This window comes from Mya arenaria, chromosome 11 (genome assembly GCF_026914265.1).
Source record: "Mya arenaria isolate MELC-2E11 chromosome 11, ASM2691426v1".
Taxonomy (NCBI): domain Eukaryota; kingdom Metazoa; phylum Mollusca; class Bivalvia; order Myida; family Myidae; genus Mya; species Mya arenaria.
In genome coordinates, this window is record NC_069132.1 from 55,395,100 (window position 1) to 55,414,824 (window position 19,725).

A 19,725-nucleotide genomic window follows, 5' to 3' on the forward strand; every position below is an offset into this window, starting at 1 on the left:
GTGTAGTGAAGCAAGCTAATCCTTGTAAGTTATTCAGGAATTTGGTGTAGTGAAGCAAGCTAGCCATTGTAAGTTATTCAGCAATGTTGTTAAGTGGAGCAAGCTAGTCCTTGTAAGTTATTCAGAAATTTTGTGAAGTGAAGAAAGCTAATCCTTGTAAGTTTTTCAGCAATGTTGTGTAGTGAAGCAAGCTAACCCTTGTAAGTTATTCAGCAGTGTTGTGTATTGGAGCAAGCTAGTCCTTGTAAGTTATTCAGAAATTTTGTGAAGTGAAGAAAGCTAATCCTTGTAAGTTTTTCAGCAATGTTGTGTAGTGAAGCAAGCTAATCCTTGTAAGTTATTCAGCAATGTTGTGTAGTGGAGCAAGATAGCCCTTGTAAGTTTTTCAGCAATTTTGTATAGTGAAGCAAGCTAGTCCTGGGTATTATACAGCAATGTTGTGTATTTGAGCAAGCTAGTCCTTGTAAGTTATTCAGGAATTCGGTGTAGTAAAGCAAGCTAGTCCTTGTAAGTGATGCAAGAATGTTGTGTAGTGAAGCAAGCTAGCCTTTGTAAGTTATTCAGCAGTGTTGTGAAGTGAAGCAAGCTAGTCCTTGTTAGTTATTCAGCAATGTTGTGTAGTGGAGCAAGCTAATCCTTGTAAGTTATTCAGCAATGTTGTGTAGTGGAGCAAGATAGCCCTTGTAAGTTTTTCAGCAATTTTGTATAGTTAAGCAAGCTAGTCCTGGTTAGTTATACAGCAATGTTGTGTAGTGAAGCAAGCTAGTCCTTGTTAGTTATTCAGGAATGTTGTGTAGTGAAGCAAGCTAATCCTTGTAAGTTATTCAGGACTTTGGTGTAGTGAAGCAAGCTAGCCATTGTAAGTTATTCAGCAATGTTATTAAGTGGAGCAAGCTAGTCCTTGTAAGTTATTCAGGAATGTTGTGTAGTGGAGCAAGCTAGTCCTTGTAAGTTATTCAGGAATGTTGTGTAGTGGAGCAAGCTAGTCCTTGTAAGTTATTCAAGAATGTTGTGTAGTGGAGCAAGCTAGTCATTGTAAGTTATTCAGGAATTTTGTGAAGTGAAGCAAGCTAGTCCTTGTAAGTTATTCAAGAATGTTGTGTAGTGGAGCAAGCTAGTCCTTGTAAGTTATTCAGGAATGTTGTGTAGTGGAGCAAGCTAACCCTTGCAAGTTATTCAGGAATGTTGTGTAGTGGAGCAAGCTAACCCTTGTAAGTCATTCAGGAATGTTTTGTAGTGGAGCAAGCTAACCCTTGTAAGTTATTCAGCGATGTTGTGTAGTGGAGCAAGCTAGCCATTGTAAGTTATTCAGCAGTGTTGTGTAGTGAAGGAAGCTAGCCCTTGTGAGTTATTCAGGAATGTTGTGAAGTGAAGCAAGCTAGTCATTGTAAGTTATTCAGGAATTTGGTGTAGTAAAGCAAGCTAGTACTTGTAAGTTATTCAGGAATGTTGTGTAGTGAAGCAAGCTAGTCCTTGTAAGTTATTCAGAAATGTTGTGTAGTGGATCAAGCTAGTCATTGTAAGTTATTCAGGAATGTTGTGTAATGGAGCAAGCTAGTCATTGTAAGTAATTCAGGAATTTGGTGTAGTAAAGCAAGATAGTACTTGTAAGTTATTCAGGAATGTTGTGTAGTGAAGCAAGCTAGTCCTTGTAAGTTATTCAGAAATGTTGTGTAGTGAAGCAAGCTAGTCATTGTAAGTTATTCAGGAATGTTGTGTAGTGAAGCAAGCTAGTCCTTGTAAGTTATTCTGAAGGGTTGTGAAGTGGAGCAAGCTAGTCATTGTAAGTTATTCAGAAATGTTGTGTAGTGAAGCAAGCTAGTCCTTGTAAGTTATTCAGGAATGTTGTGTAGTGAAGCAAGCTAGTCATTGTAAGTTATTCAAGAATGTTGTGTAGTGAAGCAAGCTAGTCCTTGTAAGTTATTCAGGAATGTTGTGTAGTGAAGCAAGATAGTACTTGTAAGTTATTCAGGAATGTTGTGTAGTGAAGCAAGCTAGTCATTGTTAGTTATTCAGGAATGTTGTGTAGTGAAGCAAGCTAGTCCTTGGAAGTTATTCAGAAATGTTGTGTAGTGAAGCAAGCTAGCCCTTGTAAGTTATTCAGCAATGTTGTGTAGTGGAGCAAGCTAGTCATTGTAAGTTATTCAGGAATTTGGTGTAGTAAAGCAAGCTAGTCCTTGTAAGTTATTCAGCAATGTGGTGTAGCAGTTTTGTGTAGTGAAACCAGCTTACCTTGTAAGTTAATCAGCAGTGTTGTGTAGTGAAGCAAGCTAATCCTTGTAAGTTATTCAGGAATTTGGTGTAGTGAAGTAAGCTAGCCATTGTAAGTTATTCAGCAATGTTGTTTAGTGGAGCAAGCTAGTCCTTGTAAGTTATTCAGAAATTTTGTGAAGTGAAGCAAGCTAATCCTTGTAATTTTTTCAGCAGTGTTGTGTAGTGGAGCAAGCTAGTCCTTGTAAGTTATTCAGCAGTGTTGTGTAGTGGAGCAAGCTAGTCCTTGTAAGTTATTCAGCAGTGTTGTGTAGTGGAGCAAGCTAGTCCTTGTAAGTTATTCAGCAATGTTGTGTAGTGGAGCAAGCTAGCCCTTGTAAGTTATTCAGCAATGTTGTGTAGTGGAGCAAGCTAGTCCTTGTAAGTTATTCAGCAGTGTTGTGTAGTGGAGCAAGGTAGCCCTTGTAAGATATTCAACAATGTTGTGTAGTGGAGCAAGCTAGTCCTTGTGAGTTATTCAGAAATGTTGTGTAGTGAAGCAAGCTAGTCATTGTAAGTTATTCAGGAATGTTGTGTAGTGGAGCAAGGTAGCCCTTGTAAGTTATTCAGGAATGTTGTGTAGTGAAGCAAGCTAGTCCTTGTAAGTTATTCAGGAATTTGGTGTAGTGAAGCAAGCTAGCCCTTGTAAGTTATTCAGCAATGTTGTGTAGTGGAGCAAGCTAGCCCTTGTAAGTTATTCAGCAATGTTGTGTAGTGGAGCAAGCTAGCCCTTGCAAGTTAATCAGGAATGTTGTGTAGTGGAACAAGCTAGCCCTTGTAAGTCATTCAGCAGTGTTGTGTAGTGGAGCAAGCAAATTCTTGTAAATTATTCAGAAATGTTGTGTAGTGGAGCAAGCAAATTCTTGTAAGTTATTCAGCAATGTTGTGTTGTGGAGCAAGCTAGTCCTTGTAAGTTATTCAGGGATGTTGTGTAGTGGAGCAAGCAAATTCTTGTAAGTTATTCAGCATTGTTGTAAAGTGGAGCAAGCTAGTCCTTGTAAGTTATTCAGCAGTGTTGTGTAGTGGAGCAAGGTAGCCCTTGTAAGTTATTCAGCAATGTTGTGTAGTGGAGCAAGCTAGCCCTTGTAAGTTATTCAGCAATGTTGTGTAGTGGAGCAAGCTAGCCCTTGCAAGTTAATCAGGAATGTTGTGTAGTGGAACAAGCTAGCCCTTGTAAGTCATTCAGCAGTGTTGTGTAGTGGAGCAAGCAAATTCTTGTAAATTATTCAGAAATGTTGTGTAGTGGAGCAAGCAAATTCTTGTAAGTTATTCAGCAATGTTGTGTTGTGGAGCAAGCTAGTCCTTGTAAATTATTCAGGGATGTTGTGTAGTGAAGCAATCTAGTCCTTGTAAGTTATTCAGCAATGTTGTTTAGTGGAGCAAGCTAGTCCTTGTAAGTTATTCAGCAGTGTTGTTTAGTGGAGCAAGCAAATTCTTGTAAGTTATTCAGCAATGTTGTAAAGTGGAGCAAGCTAGTCCTTGTAAGTTATTCAGCAATGTTGTAAATCGGAGCAAGCTAGTCCTTGTAAGTTATTCAGCAGTGTTGTGTAGTGGAGCAAGCAAATTCTTGTAAGTTATTCAGCATTGTTGTAAAGTGGAGCAAGCTAGTCCTTGTAAGTTATTCAGCAGTGTTGTGTAGTGGAGCAAGGTAGCCCTTGTAAGATATTCAGCAATGTTGTGTAGTAGAGCAAGCTAATCCTTGTAAGTTATTGAGCTTTGTTGTGTAGTGGAGCAAGCTAACCCTTGTAAGTTATTCAGCAGTTTTGTGCAGTGAAGCAAGCTAACCCTTGTAAGTTATTCAGCTTTGTTGCGTAGTGAAGCAAGCTAACCCTTGTAAGTTATTCAGCTTTGTTGTTTAGTGAAGCAAGCTTACCCTTGTAAGTAATTCAACAATGGTGATACAAGCAAGTCCTTGTAAGTAATTCAACAATGGTGTGTGGTGATACAAGCTAGTCCTTGTAAGTAATTCAACAATGGTGTGTGGTGATACAAGCTAGTCCTTGTAAGTAATTCAACAATGGTGTGTGGTGATACAAGTAAGTCATTGTTAGTTATTCAGTTATGTTAGAAAATAGCTCAACAAACTATTTATTGTAAGTAATTCAGCAATGTTGTGTAGTATAGGATAGACCCAAGACATAAGTGATATTTGAGCCCTTGTGCCATGTAGGACAGACCTAAGACATTAGTGATATGTTGGTCCTGGGATACATATAGAATAGACCCAAGACATAAGTAATGTTGGATGTACCAAAGACATAAGTGATATGTGGGCTCTGGAGTATATGTTGGATGTACCAAAGACATAAGTGATATATGGGCTCTAGAGTTTTTGTTGGATATACCCAAGACATAAGTGATATATGGGGTATATGTTGGATGCACCCAAGACATAGGTGATATGTGGGCTCTGGAGTATTTGTTGGATGGACCCAAGACCTAAGTGATTTATGGAGTATATGTTGGATGCACCCAAGACATAGGTGATATGTGGGCTCTGGAGTATTTGTTGGATGTACCAAAGACATTAGTGATATGTGGGCTCTGGAGTATATGTTGGATGTACCAAAGACATAAGTGATATATGGGCTCTAGAGTATTTGTTGGATAGACCCAAGACATAAGTGAAATATGGAGTATTTGTTGGATGGACACAAGACGTCAGTGATATGTGGGCTCTGGAGTATTTGTTGGATGGACCCAAGACATTAGTGATATGTGGGCTCTGGAGTATTTGTTGGATGTACCCAAGACATTAGTGAAACATTGTCTCTGGAATATAATTTGGATGGACCCAACCCATAAGTGATATGTTGGCCTGGGGGTACATGTGGGATGGCCCCAACCCATATGTGATATATTGGCTCGGGGGTACATGTGGGATGGACACCATACATAAGTAACATGTGGGCCAGGGATACAAGTGTGATGGACCCCATACATAAGTGATATGTGGGCCCAGAGGTACATGTGGGATGGAACCCATACATAAGTGATATGTTGGCTGGAGGGTACATGTGGGATGGCCACCATACATAAGTGATATGTTGGCCGGAGGGTACATCTGGGATGGACCCCATACATAAGTGATATGTGGGCCTAGAGGTACATGTGGGATGGACCCAATACATAAGTGATATGTGGACCTAGAGGTACATGTGGGATGGACCCCATACATAAGTGATATGTGGGCCTAGAGGTACATGTGGGATGGACCCAATACATAAGTGAATTGTGGGCTGGTGGGTACATGTCAGATGGACCCCATACATAAGTGATATGTGGGCCCAGAGGTACATGTGGGATGGACCCAGCCCATAAGTGATATGTTGGCCAGGGGGTACCTGTGGGATGGACCCAACCCATAAGTGATATGTTGGCCCAGGGGTACATGTGGGATGGACCCCAAACATAAGTGATATGTGGGCCTGGGGATACATGTGGGATTGACCCAACCCATAAGTGATATGTGGGCCGGTGGGTACATGTGGGATGGACCCCATTCATAAGTGATATGTGGGCCAGGGGGTACCTGTGGGATGGACCCAACCCATGAGTGATATGTGGGCCTGGGGTACATGTTGGATGGACCCAATACATTAGTGATATGTAGGCCCTGGGTACATTTGGGATGAACCCATACATAAGTGATATGTTGGCCCTGGGATGCATGTAAGAGGATGTTGTAGTGGATTTAAATGCTCTTATTTCTTAGTGCATTTTTTAACAGTACACTTTATTGATGTATATCCAACAATTTACAAATTTCACTGTTCGATAATTCAGAGCGTAAGTCTCTGAAGTCTCTGCACGCTGATGTCACGGACACAGACATGGAGTTGCGAGCTGATACCACTCGGTCAAGTGTAGGGGATGAGAAACAAGAAACACTCAGACGACTCAAACCCGCCATCAGGTAAGAGCACAAAATTAATGTATTTGCATCTGTAGATTGTCTGTTTTTTGGGAAAAAATGTCAAGTGAATGTTGTGATACAACAGTGAAAGAGACCCTAATTTTACTTGTCAATGCCTTTACCTAATTTCTTAAAAATAGTCTGTAAAACTGACTAATCTATTAAAAAGAAGTCAATCAATATTTCCAATCTTTTCCAAACTGTGGCAATTTTTCCTGATCACTGTATAGGCTATATGATTCCATTCATTATCATTAGAGTTGAAAAAGCACAACAGCTTACTGCTGTTCCTCAAACTTCCTAACATTAATCATGAATTAATTCAACTTTGAACATGCATTTGTCATCAAACTTGCAAACTGTCAGGGAAACTTTCAATCTCTCCTTAACAGGCCTGGAGATGGAATTGTGCGTCGTAAGAAAGAGATGGTGGATGATGCCGGCGCTGACGATGCTGCCTATGATATCAGACCAGACCTTGTGCCTTCATATGATATAATGGTACTTTAATTGTTTTGTAACCTTAGGCTTCATTGTCTGTGTAAAGGAACATCCATCAATAATTTGTCATTTACATCAGCGGCAATGGCAAGTGGTCAGCATATCAGACTCTAGATCAGAGCGTCCATTGGTTGATCTCCACTAAGGACGTTTACATTGATAAGTACTTATGATCATTCTGGAATTGTAACTGGTTAAGCTCATCTTTTAAAATGAATATAAATTTTCATACAAATTTGGTTTTTTTATGAAGACTATCTCCTTTGAGCTTTTTTTAGTATTTATTTATCAGTTTTTAAACATGTTGAATAAGTTCTGCCTTAAATTTTAACTCGCCTTTAACTTTATCCTCTATGCATTTGATGTGAAATAATAAAAAACATTTACATGTACATTTAGGGTAAGGCTGAGTCGCGCTTGAGTCTACAGTGGCAACGTGAGCCTGAGGGCAGAGAAGAGGGGGAGGGGAAGCCCCGTAAATCGCCTAGGTTTGTGGGCGAGGTCAGGAGCGTTCTGCGGGCTCGCAAACTTCAGGTTAGTTAGTTTAGGGCAGTTTTTTTTTGTGATTCCGAATATTTGACCTTCATGTATGAGTTTTAAGATAGTATGTTCCAATATACAGTGTGATGTGAAAAGGAAGGCTTAAAGAAATTGATGTAGGCCAGGATTTGAAAAACACCTCAACAAATACTAAAAACAATTACCTATAAAAAAAGGGTAGGAAATAGATTAAAGATAAGGTTTGAAAAAACATGTTATGTTGACACTTTCATCTTTACAATTACACTCAGAAATAACACTCAATATGATGGTGATAACCAGTTGCTATCCCAGTTCAACTGGCCACATGAAAAAAAACATATTAAAAAAAAAGACACAAAAAAAATTATGATGTTAGTTCGCAGATTATAACATAACACTGCCTGTGGCTTATAGGGTCACATGAGCGGTATAACATGTGTGCAGTATGATCGTCGTCGACTGATATCAGCTGGTCTGGACAGAGTCATCCGCATGTGGGACATACGCAGTGGACGCAGTCTGCATAAATTCCTCGGACACAAGGTGATTTTTTGCAGTTACCTTATTAACCATAAACAAATAATACTTCTACGTTATTAGTACATTTAACTGTTGCTGATTGGTATTGGATTCCATGTCAAGTCATTGACATAGGCTCATCATTGACAACTAAACAGTGTCAGTGAAAATATTTAGAGTGAAAACAGTTTGAAAGTGTTAAAATTAGGAATTTGTATAACTTCTAATTGTATGGCAGGCAAATGTTTTTGTTTGTATATTTTACTACCATGCAAAACTTTTTTCATAATCATATGTAAGCACTGAAATAATATAGTTGTATGTGGGAACAAATTATATAGCTTGCTTTTTGATATTTATCGAAAAACAGAGAGAAAATGAGATGTGCTTTTTTATGACTCTTGTTTGTTTTTCCTGCTTGGTTAGTAGGTTTTGAAAGTGGAACGTGGCGTTAAACATAGAATTAATTTGGTATGGAGGCTGTGAATGGTTTAGTGGTATAGGTACCAGGGTCTCTCAAAATGGACACCAGAACTGGTTTTTACACAGGAAACAGGCTCTATAGTGATTCACAAAGCTATCAGTTTGTTGTCAAAATAAAGCTGAATAAATTTGTTTAAACTACATGTTAGTCTTGATATTTTTTTATCCAGGGTGGTGTGCGCTGTCTAAGGTTCTATGGGAACGAGCTGGCCACAGGCTCTTGGGATACAACTATCATGGTATTATCCTTTTTGGCTTGTCAAGGTATATTCCTAGCCTTGGTGTTTGCATCTTTGTTGTTGTGGTGCAAAATCATTAGTTCTGGTTGAATTTAAACAATGTTCAAGATATCAAATAATTCACATGAAACTTACTATACATGAAACAAAGTACATTACTGTCACCCTAATGCAATAATTGGATATCTGCCTCCTGTTCTATATTCAGTAACTACCAGTAACAGTACACATTATGTGTAGCAAAGACCATAACTCTGGCTTATTTTCTTGTCAAGTCATGCCCTTGATTAAATGAGAAAAACAGTAGCAATGGTGTCCGCAAGCGATGCTCTTCTTACATTTCAAATAGACAACTTTATTTTACATTTTTTAGATATAACTGGTATAAAATGTTTGAAAATGTGCATGCAATATAGGGACATTATATTCATAATTTGTGTTTAGCACTGTAAATCATCAAATTTGTATTTATGATTTAAACAAAATATTACATTTATGTAAAGCATTTAAAATGAGGGTTTTATGAAATTCACATGATTCACAAAATGTTTCTTATCAAGAGGAATTGATTTTTTCTCATATGAAATAATACCTTGAAAACCAATGATTTCATGCAGTTTAAGAAAACCATTGTGAAGCTATTTTAACTGCAGCATTCACTCATGTTGTTGATTTGCTTTATAGATCTGGGACCTGCGTAACTTGTGCAGACAATTTATCCTCACAGACCATTCTGACAGTGTCACCTGCTTGGCCATGAGTGCTGACTTCATGTGAGTTCTAAGGTTTATCATAGGAGGAGTGGATAGCATAGCAGGATGAGAGAGGTGTAGTGGTAAAGATAGATGTCCTCCTCTCACCCAAGGGGTTTGGGGTTTGATCCAACCAGAATGAGAGTGGTACATGTTGAATGGTAAAGATAGATGTCCTCCTCTCACCAAAGGGGTCTCACAGTAATGGTATCACGCCCCAAATAGAAGGCTTAATTCGTTGCCTCTGTAAACTGATACCAGTACTAGTCTCCATCCATTGATACCAGTACTGGTCTCCATCCATTGATACCAGTACTGGTATCCATTCACTTATACCAGTACTGGTCTGGATCACTGGTCTCCATCCACTGATATGTCTCCATCCACTGATACCAGTCCTGGTCTCCATCCGCTAATATCAGTACTGGTTTGGATCACTGGTCTCCATCCACTGATATGTCTCCATCCACTGAATCCATTGATACCAGTACTGGTCTCCATCCACTGATACCAGTTCTGGTCTCAATCCACTGATACCAGTACTGGTCTCCATCCACTGATACCAGTACTGGTCTCCATCCACTGATGCCAGTACCGGTCTCCATCCACTGATACCAGTACTGGTCTCCATCCACTGATGCCAGTACTGGTCTCCATCCACTGATACCAGTACTGGTCTCCATCCACTGATACCAATTCTGGTCTCCACCCACTGATACCAGTACTGGTCTCCATCCACTGATACCAGTACTGGTGTCCACCCACTGATACCAGTACTGGTCTCCATCCACTGATACCAGTACTGGTGTCCATCCACTGATACAGTGGAAACTCACTAAACCGGACAAGGTCCGGACTGGGCAAAATTTCCGGTTTAGTGAGGATTCCGGTTTAGTGAGGATTTGATGTTCGGAGTAAGTTTACTCAAAATATTAACTGAGTTAACCTAAAGGGAAGTTGACGTTTAGACGGAGGTTGAGACATGATTAAAGCATATAAAAAGTGATAAACATAATTAAACATTTCTGCAATTTTATAATCATCTTTTTTTTTCAAGTCTTAAAATAAAACAACTCTTGTAATTTAATGCTTGTTAAGTATGTTTGATAGTTTAATTAACGCACCGCTCATATTTGATTTAATCATAGAAGTCTTTAGATAAAACAACCCTCCAAAATGATCACTTAATAACCGTTTCAAGTTCTTTATTTTTGGCAACACACAAATTAATGTTTCAATCAATTTTCTTTTCACAAGTTTGATTTCGCGCGGCAGTCAATCCACAGCGCAATCATCATTATCGATTATCGAGTTAACACAACATCACAGGTGCAATATTTAACGACGCACCGGCTGTCAAAACAAAGTGACCAAGTGACACGCGAATTCCTAATACACAACATCATTTTGACATGTTTGAACAAATATACGTCCGGCTTTGTGAGGTAAAATTACGTTGACAAGTAACAAATTTTCTCGATTTTTTGTCCGGTATCCGGAATTCCGAGGTTCCGGTTTTGTAGGGATTATTTTACATTGAAAATAGAAGAGGAAAACCGGGACTCTGAAAAAAGTCCGGTATCCCGAGGATTCCGGTTTTGTGGAGATCCGGTTCAGTGAGTTTCCATTGTACCAGTACTGGTCTCCATCCACTGATACCAGTACTGGTGTTCACCCACTGATACCAGTACTGGTCTCCATCCACTGATACCAGTACTGGTCTCCATCCACTGATACCAGTACTGGTGTCCACCCACTGATACCAGTACTGGTCTCCATCCACTGATACCAGTACTGGTCTCCACCCACTGGTACCAGTACTGGTCTCCATCCACTGACACCAGTACTGGTCTCCACCCACTGACACCAGTACTGGTCTCCATCCACTGACACCAGTACTGGTCACCACCCACTGACACCAGTACTGGTCTCCATCCACTGACACCAGTACTGGTCACCCACTGACACCAGTACTGGTCTCAATCCACTGACATCAGTACTGGTCACCACCCACTGACACCAGTACTGGTCTCCATCCACTGACACCAGTCCTGGTCTCCACCCAATGACACCAGGCCTGGTCTCCATCCACTGATACCAGTCCTGGTCTCCATCCACTGATACCAGTCCTGTCTCCATCCACTGATACCAGTACTGGTATCAATCTGCTGATACCAATCCTGGTCTCCATCCACTGATACCAGTCCTGGTCTCAATCCACTGATACCAGTCCTGGTCTCCATTCACTTATACCAGTACTGGTCTCCATCCACTGATACCAGTACTGGTCTCCATCCACTGATACCAGTACTGGTCACCCACTGACACCAGTACTGGTCTCCATCCACTGACATCAGTACTGGTCACCACCCACTGACACCAGTACTGGTCTCTATCCACTGACACCAGTCCTGGTCTCCATCCACTGACACCAGTCCTGGTCTCCACCCACTGACACCAGGCCTGGTCTCCATCCACTGATACAAGTCCTGGTCTCCATCCACTGATACCAGTCCTGTCTCCATCCACTGATACCAGTACTGGTCTCCATCCACAGATACCAGTCCTGGTCTCAATCCACTGATACCAGTCCTGGTCTCCATCCACTTATACCAGTACTGGTCTCCATCCACTGATACCAGTACTGGTCTCCATCCACTGATACCAGTACTGGTCTTCATCCACTGATACCAGTCCTGGTCTCCATCCACTGATACCAGTCCTGGTCTCCATCCACTGATACCAGTACTGGTCTCCATCCACTGATACCAGTACTGGTCTCCATCCACTGATACCAGTACTGGTCTCAATCCACTGATACTAGTACAGTACTAGTCTCCATCCACTGATACCAGTACTGGTCTCCATCCACTGATACTAGTCCTGGTCTCCATTCACTGATACCAGTCCTGGTCTCCATCCACTGATACCAGTACTGGTCTCCATCTACTGATACCAGTCCTGCTCTCCATCCACTGATACCAGTACTGGTCTCCATCCACAGATACCAGTCCTTGTCTTCATCCACTGATACCAGTACTGGTCTCCATCCACTGATACCAGTCCTGGTCTCCATCCACTGATACCAGTACTGGTCTCCATCCACTGATACCAGTACTGGTCTCCATTTACTGATACCAGTCCTGTTCTCCATCCACTGATACCAGTACTGGTCTCCATCCACTGATACCAGTCTTGGTCTCCATCCACTGATACCAGTCCTGGTCTCCATCCACTGATACCAATACTGGTCTCAATCCACTGATACCAGTACAGGTCTCCATCCACTGATACCAGGCCTGGTCTCCATCCACTCTCCATCCACTGATATCAGTACTGGTCTCCATCCACTGATACCAGTCCTGGTCTCTATCCACTGATACCAGTCCTGGTCTCCATCCACTGATACTAGTACGGGTCTCCATCCACTGTTACCAGTACTGGTCTCCATCCACTGATACCAGTACTGGTCTCCATCCACTGATACCAGTCCTTGTCTCCATCCACTGATACCAGTACTGGTCTCCATCCATGGATATTAGAAAAGTCTCCATCCACTGATACCAGTCCTGGTCTCCATCCACTGATACCAATACTGGTCTCCATCCACTGATACCAGTCCTTGTCTCCATCCACTGATACCAGTACTGGTCTCCATCCACTCTCCATCCACTGATATCAGTACTGGTCTCCATCCACTGATACCAGTACTGGTCTCCATCCACTGATACCAGTCCTGGTCTCCATCCACTGATACCAGTCCTGGTCTCCATCCACTGATACCAGTACTGGTCTCCACCCACTGATACCAGTACTGGTCTCCATCCACTGATACCAGTCCTGGTCTCCATCCACTGATACCAGTACTGGTCTCCATCCACTGATACCTGTACTGGTCTCCATCCACCTTGTACCAGTACTGCTCTCCATCCACTGATACCAGTACTGGTCTTCATTCACAGTTACCAGTCCTGGTCTCTGATACTAGTACTGGTCTCCATCCACTGATATCAGTTCTAGTCTCCATCCACTGATACCAGTCCTAGTCTCCATATACTGATACCAGTCCTGGTCTCCATCCACTGATACCAGTACTGGTCTCCACCCACTAATACCAGTACTGGTCTCCATCCACTGATACCAGTCCTGGTCTCCATCCACTGATACCAGTACTGGATTCCATCCACTGATACCAGTACTGGTCTCCATCCACTGATACCTGTACTGGTCTCCATCCACCTTGTACCAGTACTGCTCTCCATCCACTGATACCAGTACTGGTCTTCATTCACAGTTACCAGTCCTGGTCTCTGATACTAGTACTGCTCTCCATCCACTGATATCAGTACTGGTCTCCATCCACTGATACCAGTCCTGGTCTCCATCCACTGATACCAGTCCTGGTCTCCATCCACCTGGTACCAGTACTGGTCTCCATCCACTGATACCAGTACTGGTCTCCATCCACTGATACCAGTACTGGTCTCCATCCACTGATACCAGTCCTTGTCTCCATCCACTGATACCAGTACTGGTCTCCATCCACGGATATTAGAGAAGTCTCCATCCACTGATACCAGTCCTGGTCTCCATCCACTGATACCAGTACTGGTCTCCATCCACTGATTCCAGTCCTTGTCTCCATCCACTGATACCAGTACTGGTCTCCATCCACGGATATTAGAGAAATCTCCATCCACTGATACCAGTACTGGTCTCCATCCACACTCCATCCACTGATATCAGTACTGGTCTCCATCCACTGATACCAGTACTGGTCTCCATCCATTGATGCCAGTCCTGGTCTCCATCCACTGATACCAGTACTGGTCTCCATCCACTGATACCAGTCCTGGTCTCCATCCACTGATACCAGTCCTGGTCTCCATCCACTGATACCAGTACTGGTCTCCATCCACCTTGTACCAGTACTGCTCTCCATCCACTGATACCAGTACTGGTCTTCATTCACACTTACCAGTCCTGGTCTCTGATACTAGTACTGGTCTCCATCCACTGATATCAGTTCTAGTCTCCATCCACTGATACCAGTCCTGGTCTCCATTCACTGATACCAGTCCTGGTCTCCATCCACTGATATCAGTACTGGTCTCCACCCACTGATACCAGTACTGGTCTCCATCCACTGATACCAGTCCTGGTCTCCATCCACTGATACCAGTACTGGTTTCCATCCACTGATACCAGTACTGGTCTCCATCCACCTGGTACCAGTACTGCTCTCCATCCACTGATATCAGTCCTTGTCTCCATCCACTGATACCAGTCCTGGTCTCCATCCACTGATACCAGTCCTGGTCTCCATCCACCTGGTACCAGAACTGGTCTCCATCCACTGATACCAGTACTGGTCTCCATCCACTGATACCAGTACTGGTCTCCATCCACTGATACCAGTCCTTGTCTCCATCCACTGATACCAGTACTGGTCTCCATCCACGGATATTAGAGAAGTCTCCATCCACTGATACCAGTCCTGGTCTCCATCCACTGATACCAGAACTGGTCTCCATCCACTGATACCAGTCCTTGTCTCCATCCACTGATACCAGTACTGGTCTCCATCCACGGATATTAGAGAAATCTCCATCCACTGATACCAGTACTGGTCTCCATCCACACTCATCCACTGATGTCTGTACTGGTCTCCATCCACTGATACCAGTACTGGTCTCCATCCATTGATGCCAGTCCTGGTCTCCATCCACTCATACCAGTACTGGTCTCCATCCACTGATACCAGTCCTGGTCTCCATCCACTGATACCAGTACTGGTCTCCATCCACTGATACCAATTCTAGTCTCCATCCACTGATACCAGTTCTAGTCTACATCCACTGATACCAGTACTGGTCTCCATCCACTGATACCAGTACTGGTCTCCATCCACTGATACCAGTACTGGTCTCCATCCACTGATACCAGTACAGTACTAGTCTCCATCCACTGATACCAGTACTGGTCTCCATCCACTGATACCAGTACTGGTCTCCATCCATGGATATTAGAAAAGTCTCCATCCACTGATACCAGTCCTGGTCTCCATCCACTGATACCAATACTGGTCTCCATCCACTGATACCAGTCCTTGTCTCCATCCACTGATATCAGTACTGGTCTCCATCCACAGATATTAGAGAAGTCTCCATCCACTGATACCAGTACTGGTCTCCATCCACTCTCCATCCACTGATACCAGTACTGGTCTCCATCCACTGATACCAGTCCTGGTCTCCATCCACTGATATCAGTCCTGGTCTCCATCCACTGATACCAGTACTGGTCTCCATCCACTGATACCAGTACTGGTCTCCATCCACCTTGTACCAGTACTGGTCTCCATCCACTGATACCAGTCCTGGTCTTCATTCACAGATACCAGTCCTGGTCTCTGATACTAGTACTGGTCTCCATCCACTGATATCAGTTCTAGTCTCCATCCACTGATACCAGTACTGGTCTCCATCCAGTGATACCAGTCTTGGTCTCCATCCACTGATACCAGTACTGGTCTTCATTCACTGATACCAGTACTGGTCTCCATCCACTGATACCTGTACTGGTCTCCATCCACTGATACCAGTCCTGATCTCCATCCACTGATACCAGTACTGGTCTCCATCTACTGATACCAGTACTGGTGTCCATCCACTGATACCAGTACTGGTGTCCATCCACTGATACCAGTACTGGTCTCCATCCACTGATACCAGTCCTTGCCTCCATCCACTGATACCAGTACTGGTCTCATCCACTGATACCAGTACTGGTCTCCATCCACTGATACCAGTACTGGTCTCCATCCACTGATACCAGTACTGGTCTCCATCCACTGATACCAATAATGGTCTCCATCCACTGATACTGATACAGTACTTATCTCCATTCAGGAATGAAACTTGGGATGATTCATACTAGCTTATAGCTGTAGCAAACCTATTCATCAGTATAATTTAAAATTATGAGCCAATGCAAGTATTTTATGTTTGGTAACAATAAATAATTTCAGTTTGCAGATAAATATTATTGAGATGCTTGATTGTATGATAGAATAGGAATGTCCTAGCTAGAACAAACTAAATTTGCATGTGTGTCCTGCTAGGTATATTTTGCGACACGCCTTCCTATGACAGTTTATGTTTTATTCTAAGATGCGCGTAGGAGGGTTTTTCCAGCATATCTAAAACTGAAATAACACAAAATGATGTTCTGATCTGGGCCTACATTGCCTACATGAAGCTATGCCACTGGAAAATGTAATAATTTGTCCTTTACAGGGTTTCAGGATCTGACGACTGTACAGTGCGTGTATGGCGGCGTACGACCTACTTCTGCTGTAATGTGCTACGGGGCCATAAAATGGGCGTGACTAGCATCGCCTTCGATGGCAGCCATGTTATCTCTGCTTCCAAAGACGGGTAAATTGGTATTTTAACTAAACCCTCTCTGTCTTTTCCCACCCACCTCAATTTTGCATCAGAGCCAGAATTTTTATGCCTTCTTTGAAGAAAGGGACAGGTGATAGTAAGTCCATCTGTCGTGTCTGCACAATAGCTCAAGAACAGTAGGGATATGAAACTTCATTGGTATGTTTCACTTGACCAGTTGTTTTTTGGTATCAGGAGTTCAAGGTCATAACTAGTTAGAACTAGGGCCATGAAACTTCAGTGGTAGGTTGTCCTAGACCAGTAGATGACCCCTTATTTTTTAAGTTAATAGGTCAAAGATCACAGTCAAGAGTTATAGTTATGAAATTATTTTCTGCACAATTATTTATAACGGTTTGATGTAGGACCATGAAACTTTGGTGGTAGGTTGCCCCGGCCTGGGCCTAGTAGTGAAACCTGTAGTAACCTACAATTTTCAGAAAGTTCTTTAAAACGTTTATTGGTTATGCAATATCTATAAAAACCTATTAATAAATCTCCAAACCTTTAGTTGTTTTACCAAGTTTGCGGTATCTTTTTGGAAAAATGAATTTTACATTCATAGTTTACTAGTCACTTGTGACATCTGCAGCCTTACATTTACATGTGCCATTGATTCTTTTTAGCTCACCAGAGCACGAAGTGCTCAAGGTGAGCTATTGTGATCAATCTTTGTCCGTCATCCATCTGTCTGTCCGTCTATCCGCACACACGAATGGGTATATATTGGGTACTAATTCCTTCATTACTTATAGAAGATCAATTTGTTGGGTAGCCCTTGTTGGGTAGGGTTAGTAGGGCTTTAGTGCAAAAATACAACAAGGGGTCACGATTGATCAACAACAACAACAACAAAATGGCCACCTTCCTGTTTTGCTTTAAAAAACATCTCCTCTGAAACTCTCAGTCCAAATTCAATGAAACTTTACAGGAAGCTTTCTTGGGTGACCCTCTACAAAATAACAACAAGGGGTCACGATTGATCAACAACAACAACAACAGCAACAACAACAAAATGGCTGACTTCCTGTTTTGCTTTAAAAAAACATTGCATCTGAAACTACCACTCCAAATTCAATAAAACTTTACAGGAAGCTTCCTTGGGTGACCCTCTACAAAAATACAACAAGGGGTCACAATTGATCAACAACAACAACAACAACAAAATTGCCAACTTCCTGTTTTGCTTTAAAAAAACATCTCATCTAAGACTACCAGTCCAAATTCAATGAAACTTCACAGGAAGCTTCCTTGGGTAACCTTATACAAAAATACAACAAGGGGTCACAATTGATCAACAACAACAACAACAACAAAATTGCCAACTTCCTGTTTTGCTTTAAAAAAACATCTCATCTAAGACTACCAGTCCAAATTCAATGAAACTTCACAGGAAGCTTCCTTGGGTAACCTTATACAAAAATAGAACAAGGGGTGGCGATTGATCAACAACAACAACAATCTGGCTAACTTCCTGTTATGCTTTAAAAAACATCACCTCTGAAACTACAAGGCCAAATTCACTGAAACTATACAGGAAGCTTCATGACCCCTCCACAAAAATACAACAAGGCATTGAGATTGATCAACAACAACAACAAAAAAATGGCTGACTTACTGTTTTGCTTTACAAAAAAAGTAAAATTGACACAAATAACTAAATCTTTATTTCCAATAATAAGTTTGCTGTTTCGATAAAATATATTTCAAGACGGATTCAATTGCAGATGTAAACATAATTTGGACTCAAGTGTGTTGGGCTTGGTGCTGTAATTTTGTTTTTCAGATATGTCAAATGTTCAATATCTCGAAATTATTTTTCTAAGTCCCGAGTTTCGACTGTAAAAGCAAGCAGTAATTTTTTTTACAGTTTTATCAACATTTATGCCAAAATGCATGTGTCTGCTAGGAGGTGCAGTTAATCAACAAGCTATGGGATTATTATCAATATATACACCACATTAAAGTACTGACATTAAAAATTGTTTGTACCAGCTTTCATGAAAATTGCATGACATTCATTCTTTGGCAAGAACTTGGTCATATACCGTGGTAGGTTGCTCTTGATAGTAGAACGATAACCCCTAGCAGTAGAGCAAAGGTCAAGGTCGGCAATCTTATGAAAACTGTGTTCACAGTTTAAAGGCTCAATGTTTGTCTTGACTTTCTGGAAAACTTTGTGCAACCATTTATAATCAATGCATTTTTTTCTAAAACAGTCCTTGACTCAATTTCCCACAGTCATGTTTTGACAAAGTAGCATGCAGGGGGCATAATGTTTTACAGCATCTCTTGTTTTATATAGAAAAGAATGCACTGGTATTTTTTATTAATTCATTTGTATCTAGGGGGAGTGTAAGTTTAATTGGAGATTACAGATTACAAGGGTACTTCAAAACTGTTTAAGTTGAATTCAATTTATTAATAGTAACCTCCCTTACATCTAAAACTACCACAAAACTTTTGAGTGATCAGCAAGGACTCACGATTTAGAAACATGATTTCTCAACTGCTCGTCATCATGAAGCATTTCTTTTCTATCAATGTTTATTAGCTAGGTACGGTTTTAATCATGATGAACTTAGTTAATGTGGTTTTTGATTCCAGACATTTCAGAAAAACTAGCATGTGTTTGGCTTGGGTGTCCAGATTCTAATAGTCTGTGGTCCATGCACAGGTTTTCTGGTTAAGTCCGGTTAAGTTCTCTATGATTTTGAGTACATTCTATTACAGTAATGAGTCCTAAGATTGAAATTGATGCTTCAAATGGGTTTCTAATTGTGACTTCACCAGTGTATATGTGGTTTTAAGGGCAATTAATCAAAGTTGGGTGGTACAGTACTTTTCAAACAGATGGTTATTATGTAGTGTGATTGTTTAAAAGCAAATATCAATCAGAAAAATTGGAAAAATCAGATATATTAATATAACTTTTTGAAGGCCAAGAAAAATATTCTATATTTCTACCAACCCACCAACTGTAATTTTCCTCAAACATAAACATTATGTCGTCAAATGTATGTAAAAAGATTATAACATTCTTCATGATAATTATAGTTATTTTTCAAGGGTAATATTTGATATTTCAAACTTAT

General features: G+C 41.4%; 1 protein-coding gene across 3 annotated transcripts in view; it reads left to right on the forward strand.

Annotated features, from left to right (window-relative positions):
* LOC128208212 (uncharacterized) overlaps positions 1-19,725 on the forward strand; it is a 96,691-nt gene that overhangs the window by 41,672 nt on the left and 35,294 nt on the right. For all 3 annotated transcript variants that reach the window (XM_052911674.1, XM_052911676.1, XM_052911675.1), the window contains 7 exons: positions 6,037-6,166; positions 6,559-6,667; positions 7,067-7,201; positions 7,604-7,732; positions 8,362-8,430; positions 9,115-9,203; positions 16,481-16,621. In XM_052911674.1, the coding sequence (XP_052767634.1) occupies positions 6,037-6,166; positions 6,559-6,667; positions 7,067-7,201; positions 7,604-7,732; positions 8,362-8,430; positions 9,115-9,203; positions 16,481-16,621 (802 nt within the window). The remainder of the gene's footprint in view (positions 1-6,036; positions 6,167-6,558; positions 6,668-7,066; positions 7,202-7,603; positions 7,733-8,361; positions 8,431-9,114; positions 9,204-16,480; positions 16,622-19,725) is intronic.